At 54.0% G+C, this 11,583-nt stretch overlaps 2 protein-coding genes across 3 annotated transcripts; both read right to left on the reverse strand.

Annotated features, from left to right (window-relative positions):
- Positions 1–105: 105 nt before the first annotated feature.
- On the reverse strand, positions 106–1,303 carry LOC100280687 (early nodulin-like protein 3). Its single transcript, NM_001153606.2, has 2 exons — positions 795–1,303; positions 106–678 (listed from the first exon to the last, which is right to left on the reverse strand). The coding sequence occupies exons 1-2, from the start codon at positions 982–984 to the stop codon at positions 221–223; spliced, it is 648 nt and encodes a 215-aa protein (NP_001147078.1). The 5' UTR covers positions 985–1,303; the 3' UTR covers positions 106–220.
- A 6,792-nt stretch (positions 1,304–8,095) lies between these two features.
- LOC100217080 (uncharacterized) lies at positions 8,096–11,294 on the reverse strand. 2 transcript variants are annotated; one of them, XM_008674067.4, is made up of 2 exons: positions 9,552–11,294; positions 8,096–8,747 (listed from the first exon to the last, which is right to left on the reverse strand). In XM_008674067.4, exon 1 carries the CDS (start codon positions 10,875–10,877, stop codon positions 9,759–9,761), a length of 1,119 nt encoding a protein of 372 aa, XP_008672289.1. In that variant the 5' UTR covers positions 10,878–11,294; the 3' UTR covers positions 8,096–8,747; positions 9,552–9,758. The 2 variants fall into 2 exon arrangements, with proteins under 2 accessions (XP_008672289.1, NP_001136922.1); NM_001143450.1 differs by lacking the exon at positions 8,096–8,747 and having other exon boundaries at positions 9,554–10,947.
- Positions 11,295–11,583: the final 289 nt, after the last annotated feature.

Consider the following 11,583-nt stretch of genomic DNA (forward strand, 5'->3'; position numbering starts at 1 on the left):
TACTCTAATCCAAAATAAAAAATATATATAGCATGGCTAGTTGTTGTTTAAATACGTTTACAATGTTCTTAAATCTTAAAACCATGGTATTTTTGGAAGTAATCAAAACTACTGTATTATACTATTGTATTGTAAAATCATGATTTTAAGAAACATGATTAGCAAAAGAGACGGTGAAAACCACACAGACGGAACGCCCCTTGGAGTCTTGATTTCTGATCTAGTACACGGTACAGAGCACCAAAGCTCCTATAACCCCAAGCACAGAGCCGATGATCGCTCCGTCGTCCAAACGTGACGCACCCGCCGTCGGTGGTGGAGCGTGCGCGTTGTCGGGCGCCGAGGCCCACACCGGTGAAGGCGCCGGCGGGAACGCCGAATCGGGTACCGGTGAAGCCGCCGGCGGGAACGCCGCGTCGGGTGCCGGTGCCGCCGGCGTCGTCGACCGGCGAACCGCCATCACGATTATGTACAGCTTCTGGCCCTTTTGGCACCGTTCCTCGTCGCTGCTGATGAAGAAGAACGGGCCGGACCGGTCGAGCTTGAACACCGAACGCTCCGAACTGCCGCTGCTGCCGACGGCCTGGAGCCGCCGGACCGGGTTGCGCGTGTTGCACGTGTCGAAGTCCTGCTCCGTCACCAGCAGCACAGAGTCGACGCCCTCCTCGTGCGTGAACACTGCGAGCCAGGAGGAAGGCGCACGTACGTCACATGCATGCTACGAGCTCAACCAGTTCATCGGGTTGTGCGGCATTCGTGAGGGCAAAACGAGGAGAGATGGCGAAGCCAGTTACCGATGGTGTCGTTCACTTGGAACCGGCTGCGCCCGGCCCAATGGTTGTAGCTCTCGGTGGGGTCAAGGACCCAGCCGTCGCGGCCACCGGCGTAGAAGACGTGAGCCTCCGACGAGGAAACCACGGCCGCCAAGCCGACGGCGATCGCCAGCCAGGCCGGCACCGGTGACCACACCTCAGAAGCCCCCATTATCGCCGTCTCTGGACCGGCCGGCAAGTCCTGGGGATGCGATGCAATTGGGAAGAGGTGGCCGGTCGAGGGATGGTATGTACTGCTGCAAAGAGGAACTGGTGGTTTATATAGGCGCACGGCGCACGGCGCGCGGCGAAGTGATACGGTTGCTGACCTCGGCAGGCACAGGTGGAGGCCGCGGAGAGATGCATACCGATGAGTCGATGGCTCTGCACGAACCAGCGAAAGAGAGCACCGCTTTGCGTTGCGGTGCGGGCTGGGTTGATCGACATCTCAATCTTCTTCCTTGGGTCTTCGGTGATCAATGTCATGTACGCCTGCGGGCCTGCGGCGGCCGGCAGCCCGACATATCTGCAGACGCGCGCACCCGAGGAAGCCACTTTCGTTTGTATACCACCATATCTATATCTATAGATAATAGACTGTAGGGGATCAGGTCTATTTTCTCAATATATCTATAAGATCCATTTTCTTTTATGTGTGGAATTAATGCACGTCCTAGGGTGTGTCTATATCTCGAAAAGAAAACCATTACATATTAATGCTTTGTTTGTTGTTCAATGTGTCGTTTTGCTAAGAAAATGCCACATTTCACTGCAGGATCATAGTTCAGGAAAGTCAACATGCAAAAAAAAATCTACATAGAGAAACTAGCACTGAAGTCCCAGTGGTGAGCGGCAGCCAGAAATTTCTCGTTCGTATTCAGTTGTTCAAGCTAAAGTCTTAACATATATTAGTGTGTAAATATCCATCCTCTGTCTATATCTAATATCCTAAAATATATTAGCCTATCTTTTTTATCCACATTCAATAAATATAGACATTTATGTAACCTACATTCATATGTTACTTAATTAATAGATATGAATATATGATTAGTCTAAAACGAATTATATTTTAGACCGGAGGGAATAGTAAAGAGCTAAAGGTCTAGTCTATTTTTTTATCCACCACCCCTAACTAATTTCATAAGTATAGATATATGCACAATTTAGACACAGGTTTGATTTTGAACTAACATGTACATAGCTACAGGAATCCTAATCTAAATAGATCACTTTCAAATTCTCAATCCTGATCTATCCTCAAAGTATATCCGCAATCTCTTGGTCTGTCCGTCAAATTTTCTTATCTAGTCATACTGGGCGTCAAATTTTCTGTCCGCAATTTCTGGTTGAGAATAATGGGGTTTGATCGAAAGTCACAGATTAGAGGATATGAAAGTGATAGATGTATCCCTTTCCAACCTGACGATCAAATTCAAGTTGCAGTAGTGCTGGACAAGATGCAATAGTATTCCCAGATTCAAGTTGCAGCAGTGCTGGAGAAAATGCAATAGTATTGGACTGGATGCAGTAGTGCTAGAGAGCGACTGTGCCATTCCAAGAGTAGTGATGTTGCTAAAACCAATATAGTCAAAAGTATGAATATTAAGTGGCTTCGTGTTGTGGCTATACTTTTAAGATATTATGATGGAACTTTTGAGCATATGGTTGCACATTTAAGCTTGTGCGTTATATTTTCCTTAATAGTACGACCTTTTCTATACTCAAATTCAAGATATTAAATAAATTTAAAGATCCTTGAGTCAATTCTCGTGTCCTTTTAGTAATTTGGGGCTCCATCATATTGTATATTATCTCTTTTTTTGACCTGCTAGTTAACTCAATAGATCTCATTAGTTATGTAATTGCACGCCATTACCACTAAAACCCATATTTAGAGTTTGATTGCACTTACATCTATCAGCGTCGAGACAAAATTATTAGTCAAAAAGATTGCATCAGTCCAACAACAAAGTTCAATAATAGGAACTGAACGTTGAACGATCGAATAGACGACCGGAGGGGAGTAAATGAGAGTGAATAAAAATCTTGTGTTGAAGCACTCTTAGCTTGATTTGTAATTATTGGAGTGTAAAACTCTAACCCTAACAGGGGTTGGGTGATGTATTAATAAGCCGAGTAAACTGGGTCAGGCCCATTACAGAGGGGTGAGATGGTCATTACACGGGGAAGACCCCAAACCCTAAACGGGTATTCTAACACCCTCCCGCAGTCACAACTCTATCCTGTACAGATGTTGAGATTGGAGCGAAAGTCTAAAAATACACTTGACGGTAACCCCTTGGTGAAGATGTCAGCGAATTGCAGCGTGGTGGGGACGCTGAGAACCCGAATGTCACCAGCAGCGACACGCTCGCGGACGAAGTGCAGGTCAATCTCCACGTGCTTCGTGCGCTGATGCTGCACGGGATTGGTGGAGAGGTAGACCGCGCTGATGTTGTCGCGGTAGACGAGGGTGGCGCGCTGAAGGGGACTGTGGAGCTCGTGGAGGAGTTGTCGAAGCCAGGAGGCCTCTGCCACGCCGTTGGCCACGGCGCGGTACTCGGCCTTAGCGCTGGAGCGAGAGACGACGGGTTGCCGTTTGGCAGCCCAAGAGACGAGGTTGGCGCCCAGGAACACGGCGTAACCGGAGGTGGACCGGCGCGTGTCGGGACAGCCAGCCCAGTCAGCATCGGTGTAGACCACAAGCTCCGACGTCGGGGACGGTCGAAGTAGGAGGCCGTAGTCGAGGGAGCCGCGGAGGTAGCGCAGAATCCGCTTGAGCGCGGTGAGATGGGGCTCCCGCGGAGTGTGCATATGCAAGCATACCTGCTGGACGGCGTAAGCGATGTCAGACCTGGAGAAGGTGAGGTACTGGAGCGCGCCGGTAAGGCTCCGGTAGGACGTCGCGTCGGCGACCGGAGGCCCGTCGTCCTCAGAGAGCTTGGCCTGGGTGTCGACAGGCGTGGAGCAAGGCTTGCAGTCAGACATGCCGGCCCGCTCCAGGATGTCGATGGCGTACTGGCGCTGGTGGAGGAAGAGACCCTGAGGCCGGCGCTCGGCGGTGATGCCGAGGAAGTGGTGTAGGGGCCCCAGGTCCTTCATGGCGAATTCCCGCTGAAGGGCGACGATCGTGCGGTGAAGAAGGTCGGCGGTGGATGCCGTGAGCACAATGTCGTCGACGTAGAGCAGGAGGTAGACGGTGTCGTCGCCGCGCCGGTAGATGAACAGGGACGTGTCCGACTTGGCCTCGACGAAGCCGATGGAGGCCAGGTAGGAGGCGAAGCGACTGTACCATGCCCGTGGCGCCTGCTTGAGGCCGTACAGGGACCGGTTCAGCCGGCAGACCAGATCCGGACGGTCAGCGTCGATGAAGCCAGTGGGCTGGCTGCAGTAGACAGTCTCCGTCAAAGTGCCATGGAGGAAGGCATTCTTGACGTCGAGCTGGTGGATCGCCCAGTCGCAGGAGAGGGCGAGGGAGAGGACGGCGCGAACAGTGGCGAACTTGACGACGGGGCTGAAGGCCTCGTCGTAGTCCACTCCGGGGCGCTGGGTGAAGCCCCGAAGGACCCAACGGGCCTTGTAGCGGTCGAGGGAGCCGTCTGAGGTCAGCTTGTGGCGAAATAGCCACTTGCCGGTGACCACGTTGGTGCCTGGTGGACGTGGCACCAGGTCCCAGGTGTGGTTGGCCAGGAGGGCTGCGTACTCCTCCTCCATAGCACGACGCCAATGTGGGTCAGCGAGGGCAGCACGAACGGAGGAGGGTACAGGGGATGCGTCCGGAGGAGTGCAGGTCATATCCGCTGCCAGGATCAGCCGGTTGACGGGGCGAAGAACGCCAGCGGCGCGCCGAGTCACCATCGGGTGGATGTGCCCGGGGTCGCGGTGGATGGCGACCGGGTGGTATACTGACGACTCGGAGCGGGTCGCCGGAACGTCGGGAGCGGCGCGGGCCGCCGGAACATCGGGAGCGGCGGGTATGGCCGGCTCGCGGCGGTGATAGACGACGGCAGGGTCGGCAAAGCGGGTCGTGCTCGTCGACAGGCCCGAGTCGGCAGGCGCCGAGGTGGCGGCGTGGCTGCGACGGTGGTAGACGAGCGCGGGGTCGGCGAAGCGAGTCGGGGTCGACGGGGCCGCGCGTGGCGCAGGCGTGGTCGACGAGGCCGCACGTGGCGCAGGCAAGGTCGTCGGGGTCGCGCGTGGCGCAGGCAGGGTCGCTGGGGCCGCGCGTGGCGCAGGCGTGATCGACGAGGCCGCGCGTGGCACAGGCGTGATCGACGGGGCCGCGCGTGGCGTGGGAGGGGGCGCGAGCGGTTGTGTCGTGGCCGCACGAGGTACGGGTAACGACGCAAGGCGGGGCGCCGGGGGTGGGGTGGGAACCGGATCAGACTCGAGGAGTGAGTCTAGATCAGTGGGTGGGGTGGAGCCTGCAAGGGGAAACACATCTTCGTCGAAGACGACGTGACGAGAGATGATGATGCGGTGGGAGGTGAGGTCCAGGCACCGATACCCCTTGTGGTCAGGGGAGTAGCCGAGGAAGAGGCATCGAGTGGAGCGAGGAGAAAGCTTGTTAGGGGCGGTAGCAGAAGTGTTAGGGTAGCAGGCACAGCCGAACACGCGCAGGTGGTCGTAGGAAGGGGTTGTGCCGTACAGGGCAGAGTGAGGTGTAGGGTGGCTCACCGCCTTCGAGGGAAGACGGTTGAGGAGATGCGTGGCAGTGTGAAGGGCCTCTGCCCAGTAGGTGGCAGGGAGAGACGCCTGAAAGAGAAGGCAGCAGATCATGTTGGTGGTGGTGCAAATCATGCGCTCGGCCCGGCCGTTCTGAGCAGAAGTGTAGGGACACGAGAGACGCAACTGGACGCCGTGAGTGAGGAAGAAAGAGCGGGAGGCGTTGTTGTCGAACTCGCGGCCATTGTCACACTGCAGGGCACGGACCGGGCGGCGGAACTGGGTGGATACCCAGGCAAAGAAGTGAGTGAGGGTGGTAAACGTGTCGGACTTCAGCCGAAGGGGGAAAGTCCAAAGGAAATGGGAGTAGTCATCCAGAATGACCAGGTAGTACTTGTAGCCGGAGAGGCTAAGAACAGGAGATGTCCAGAGATCACAGTGGACAAGATCAAAGGCTTGAACAGCCCTGGACGTGGAAGTGGAAAAAGGAAGACGGGAGTGACGGCCAAGCTGACAGGCATGACAGAGGTGCTCAGAAGAGCCTCGAGTATATGGTATGTCAGAGTGGCCGGAAAGCTGGGACATGACGTCAGGTCCAGGGTGCCCGAGGCGACGGTGCCAAATGGCGGAGGAGGTGGTGGTAGTAGCAAGAGCATGTGATGTGGTGGTAGTAGTAAGTACAGGAGATGAGGCTACTCTGGTGTGGGGAGTGGAGGGCAAGTGAAGAGAGTAGAGGGGGTCGGAGCTGTCACAGCGAGCAAGCACAACATGTGTGGGAAGGTGGCGTATGGTGAGGCCCCAGGGGTCGAACTCCATAGAGCACTGGTTGTCACTAGTGAAGCGACGAACCGAGAGGAGGGGATGAGTCAGTCCGGGAGCAACAAGGACGTCGTTAAGGCAGAATGGTCCTGGAAGAACCGATGTACCTACTGAGGTGACCGGGAGGGTGGAACCGTTGCCGACGACGATGGAGGTAGGATGTGAGGGGTGGGGTGGATGGGAGTGGAATAACGAATTAGTGGTGGGGGTAGTGTGGAAGGAGGCCCCGGAGTCAACCACCCAATCGGTGGTGGTTCGGGGAGGTGGAGGTGGCGAAGGTACGGTGTGAGCGGAGAGAGCCAGAGAAGGTGCCCCGACAGAGGCACTAGGAAGGGAGGGAGATGACACGGGCTCAACCGCTAGGGAGGCGATCGCAGCACATGGGAAGACAAGCGGTCCAGGCACGTGACGACCCGCCTGAGGGTGGACCTCGACGCAGTCACGAAGTATAGGGTTCCAGACTGGATCGAAGGACACGAACATGCCCCGGATGAGCTGGCCGTCGTGGAGGAGGACGCGCACAGTTGCGAGAGCGGCGGGCGAGGTAAAGCTCATGGCGACCGGTGTAGGAGGGTCGTGTCACTGCTGGGCCGGGGCACGGTCACCCGGTGCAGGGAGGCGCGGACTGGACAGCCGGGCGCGAAACAGCAGGAGCGCGGGTCCTCCCGCCAGGAGCTCCTGGACGACACGGTGGCGACGTGCGCGAGCAGGAAGGGCGCAGCTGGCGGTGGGGGCGGCGCCTGAGCTGGTGCGCTGATCTTGCCGTCCGCCGCCTCAAACCCCAGAACCGGGGAGAAGGATGGACGATGGGGTCGGGCGTCGGGCGCGGGTGCGGCCCCGGATGCGAGGCGGCCTGGCGCTGGGCGGCGTCGGGGTCGACGCCTGGGCTGCTCGGCTCCCTGGCGCGAGTGCGGCCGGGGTCGAGACCTGGCGGCGGCCGTCCAAGGCGCGCCTGGGCGGGGATCCGGCGGAGTGCGCGGACGGCGGCTCGGCCGCAGCCTGGGCAGGTCGCGGGGCAGAGAGCGGCGCCGGGCGCGGCTGCTGCTCCTGGCGGCGCGTCGGGCCGCGAGCTTGGGGACGGGCGGCTCGGCGGTGGCGAAGGAGAGGTGCCGTCGGTTGGAGCCGGCGGCTGGGAGAGAGCAGGGTGGGAAAGACCTAATCTGATACCATATTGGAGTGTAAAACCCTAACCCTAACAGGGGTTGGGTGATGTATTAATAAGCCGAGTAAACTGGGCCAGGCCCATTACAGAGGGGTGAGATGTTCATTACACGGGGAAGACCCCAAACCCTAAACGGGTATTCTAACAGTAATCTTAGCCAAAACCATTAAGACCATCAAAATGCTCCAAAAAGGTTTAGAAGAAAACCCAAAAGAGTTAGGGCTGAGCGGTAGTGTCGCACGTGGAGCAGCAATAACGCACAACAAAATTTGCTCTAATTGCCTCCCAATGTTGCGAACAAAGTGAAGAGAGGAAGGGGAAGCCACTCAAAAAGTTTGAGCATAAAAAGGATAAAAACTTCAAAGTCAAATCAGAAAACTCAAACTCAACTTGAGTTTTATCAAAAAGTGCAAATCTGTTAGAAAACTTATCCATAAATTGGATCAACTCATACAAGATGTTGCAATGAATCCAAGACATTTTCTAAACAACAGATAAACCCCAAGACACTTTCCAAACTTGCAAAGCCAAAAATCAACTCAAAAAAATGAAAGGGTAAAGAGGAGAAGACCCATCATAATTTGGCACAAATTGAAAACCAGAGGGCTAAGTGAGGTTATGGCCACACTTTCTCAATATTGCATGAACTTAGATATCAAGGTTCAAAGCATCTAAGGATTTCCTAACTAAATGAGAAGGAAAATGAAGATTACAAGCTAGGAAGATGTTAGAGAGATAGTTCAACGGTTCAACTCTCTCCTCCTATTTATATAGGGTTATTCATATTTCATAAACTATTCATAGATACATAAAGTCTATCCACTCATACAGGATCAAAATGGACCAAATCTTGGATTTCTTTATCTGACGACCACACACTCTTCACGAAGTTGGTTCACCTCAACGCAACCTTTCGCGCTGACACCACATGCGCCTTCGATTTCCTTTAGAACCGTGTTGTCGGGTTTTGAGGCTCAAATTCGGTGAAACCCGTGAATTGTTGTGTTGTCTGGTTTTGAGGCTCAACGACCAAAATCCTCATGGGTACCGTACGCACCCCACATCCTTGACATGTGCCCCACCGCCCCCAACCACGTTGACGATATATGATCCACTTCTCCATGTCCTTGCGTCTGTCATTGTTCCTAGGTGTCAGTCGCCATGGCTACTCATCTGGCTTCTCTAGGTCCTCGATCAAGACCCAATGTTCGTCCTTCATCGCTTTTGATCCCTCGACATGAACCCATATGAACTTCGTCATTGACCATTGTCTCCAGACTCCACACCTGCACATCATAAACCAAAAGACATGTTACACAATCACGTCCATGCCCTAGTTAGTCCACACAACTCAACCCAAGACGTTACACTTGTTGACAATCACTCATCACAATCTAAACCATAAGAGCACATATCAACCATGTGTTCACAAATGTATAGAATTTGGAACGAAGAAAGGATAAGGGTGAGCAAAAGAGGACGGATTGAGGAAAGCCCACGGGGGAGCCTGCAAATCCAGCCAATTCAAAAGAGGGATACACTTTTAGTCCCTAAATTGCCAATCAATATAATTAAAGGCGCCTCCCAAATAGAAATTGTAGGGACTAAAGTTTAGTTTCTAAAGTTTAGAAGGATGACTAAATAAACCAAACACCCCCTTATTTGGACCATTGGAGAATGAAGACAACAGTTCACAAGTGTCTGAAAGAGAGGAACCAAGTTCAGAAAGGAAAACTAATTCCACAGATCAAAAGGTTATTTCAAGCAGCATGAATGCAGGATCTTATCCTCAGCTTACAAAAAAGATGATCCCATGTGATTATTCAGATACAAACAAGATCATTTTTATGCAAAATCTCATCTTTGATTAACAGAAAGTCCACATTGCATATCAGAGAAAGATCTCACCGAACTATCTCTATATATACTCCCTTTGTCCCAAAATAAAATTTGTTTTACATTTTTAGTTATTCATACAATAACTAATGTATTTATTTTATATATGTCTCTATATTCATCATCATCTATTTGAACATAGACATAAAAGTTAAAAAGTTAAAACAACTAATATTTTAGGACGGATAGAGTACTTCTTTTCACAAATCCATTGCACAAGAGCAAGCTGGAAGTAGTGAACACGACACATTTCACATAATAAAGTCAGTTCATCCGAATGTTAGGATGGATATGTTGTGCGTGTCTTCTGTGTCACCAGTTTATGATTTTCATTCCCCTACATTTCTCCAACTAGTTTAATAGAAGCTGCACCGATGCTGAAATGATCCACCATAGCCCCCTCATCTCAAGTGCTTGTCAACCCAATCAAACATCTCATCAGCGTGTAAGCTCGTCATCTCGTGGTATCCATAAGCAAGATTTAGCTCTTCCTGGATGTGATCAGCCAACGCAGACACCTCTTCCCAGAGGCCCCTCTTGACCAATGCATCCTTCCATGGCGTTTCCCGGCCATCCTCTTTCATGTATCCTTTGTCATCAACGAAAGCTTCTTCCCTGAACACTGTCCAGATCCTTTCTGATAGCCCGCGGTCCAGCCCAGGTATCCTCTCGGAAAGCAGAGTAGGCGTCAAAGGGAGCTCGAGGCTCTGGAGCTCCTTCACCTCAACGCCATTCTTCATCAGCATCTTGGAATTCTTATCCACCAGCACTGCCCTCCGCTTATCTTTCGGCATGTGGATGAACATCGCGGGAGGGTAAACCGCCGGAAGCGCGCCAGCTGAGCTGCCGAACGCGCCCTCGGCGATCATAATCACGACGGCGGCGAGGCTCATCTTGGCCGCCAGCCTGGACACGAAGTACCCGCCGGACGAAGCGCCGAGGGCGACTACCGGCAGGCCTTCGAGCCCGTTCTTGGCGGCCCAGGACCGGATCACCCGCTTGGCGACGTCGACCTCCTTCCCCGGCGACCAGCACTCCCCGGCGCTCGCGACGGCCAGCACCGCGAACCGCCTCCGCAGCGCGCGGTCCGTGATGGCGACGTCCTCTGGCAGGCCGACGCACCCCGGGCAGCGCGGGGACGGCGGCCAGAAGTTCTCCGGGCGGCAGCGGCAGCCGTGGGCGACGAAGAGGACCGCCCTGGCCGGCCCCGCGGCGGGTAGCTCCCAGATGGCGCGCGCTCTCTCCATGGTCTCCACCGTCGGGGAGGAGAGCGGAGGAGCCTCCCCGCGGGCCCCGTACGAGCGGGCGGCGGTCAGGGAGTAGAGGAACACAGCGGCGGCGGCGGCGGCCGTAAGTAAGAGAAGCAGCGGCGACGCGAAGGGGCTGGTCAGACTCAGAGTTAACCGTCCCGGAGCGTGGGATGGTGTCGATGACTTGCTCGGCCGATGCGAGGAGGACTTGCTCATCTGCTTTGCCGGCTGCTTGTTTCTCTGCAGCGGGGAGGGGGGATCGGGTACCATGAGACCTCCAAGCCTCGACGGCTCGACGCACGGGGAGCAGAGGAGACAGATCGCCAGAGGGAGGGGAACGAGTCGCCTCTTCGGGCTCGGGGTGTCGTCAGAGGAAAACGGACAAGTGATGATGAACTGAAAGGCCGGAGTATGGGCCGATCTAGCCTTGGCAAACCAGGCCTGGCAAGCAAGTCATACCGGCATGGGTTTGGACAAACTAGGGCCCAGATAGACGACCTCAAATGTTACTTAGACCCTGTTTGTTTTCGATTGTGATCGGTACAGATGACAGTTGGCTGGAGCTGTTTAGGCTGTTGCTGCAGGTTTATTGTTTTTCCCACTTGGATACTGTAGCTGACTAGCTGTCCAGAAAGACCTTTTGAGGCAGCAGAAGCTTTTTCAATCAGCAACACTGACCGTCCAATTGTTCAAAATAATAGTAATTCCACTGACCCATGCCATCCGGGCATTTTCGCTGCTGACAAGACACAATGGATGGGATGAGATGAGATGCAAGCACAAAGCCTGCTCCGCCAGCAGCCCACGGATTAGCTGCAAATCAGCACACTGTCTCGCCCACTAAACAGCTGCTGCCCAGGAGGGTTCAGCCTATTGTACCCATTACTGTCCACATCCTGCCTTGTCGCTTTTTATTGTATGGCCAGGAGTGTCGTCTCATCTCTGAAAGAGATGGGCGCGGAGTCTCTACACGCGT

This window comes from Zea mays, chromosome 3 (assembly GCF_902167145.1).
Source record: "Zea mays cultivar B73 chromosome 3, Zm-B73-REFERENCE-NAM-5.0, whole genome shotgun sequence".
NCBI classification, from domain to species: domain Eukaryota; kingdom Viridiplantae; phylum Streptophyta; class Magnoliopsida; order Poales; family Poaceae; genus Zea; species Zea mays.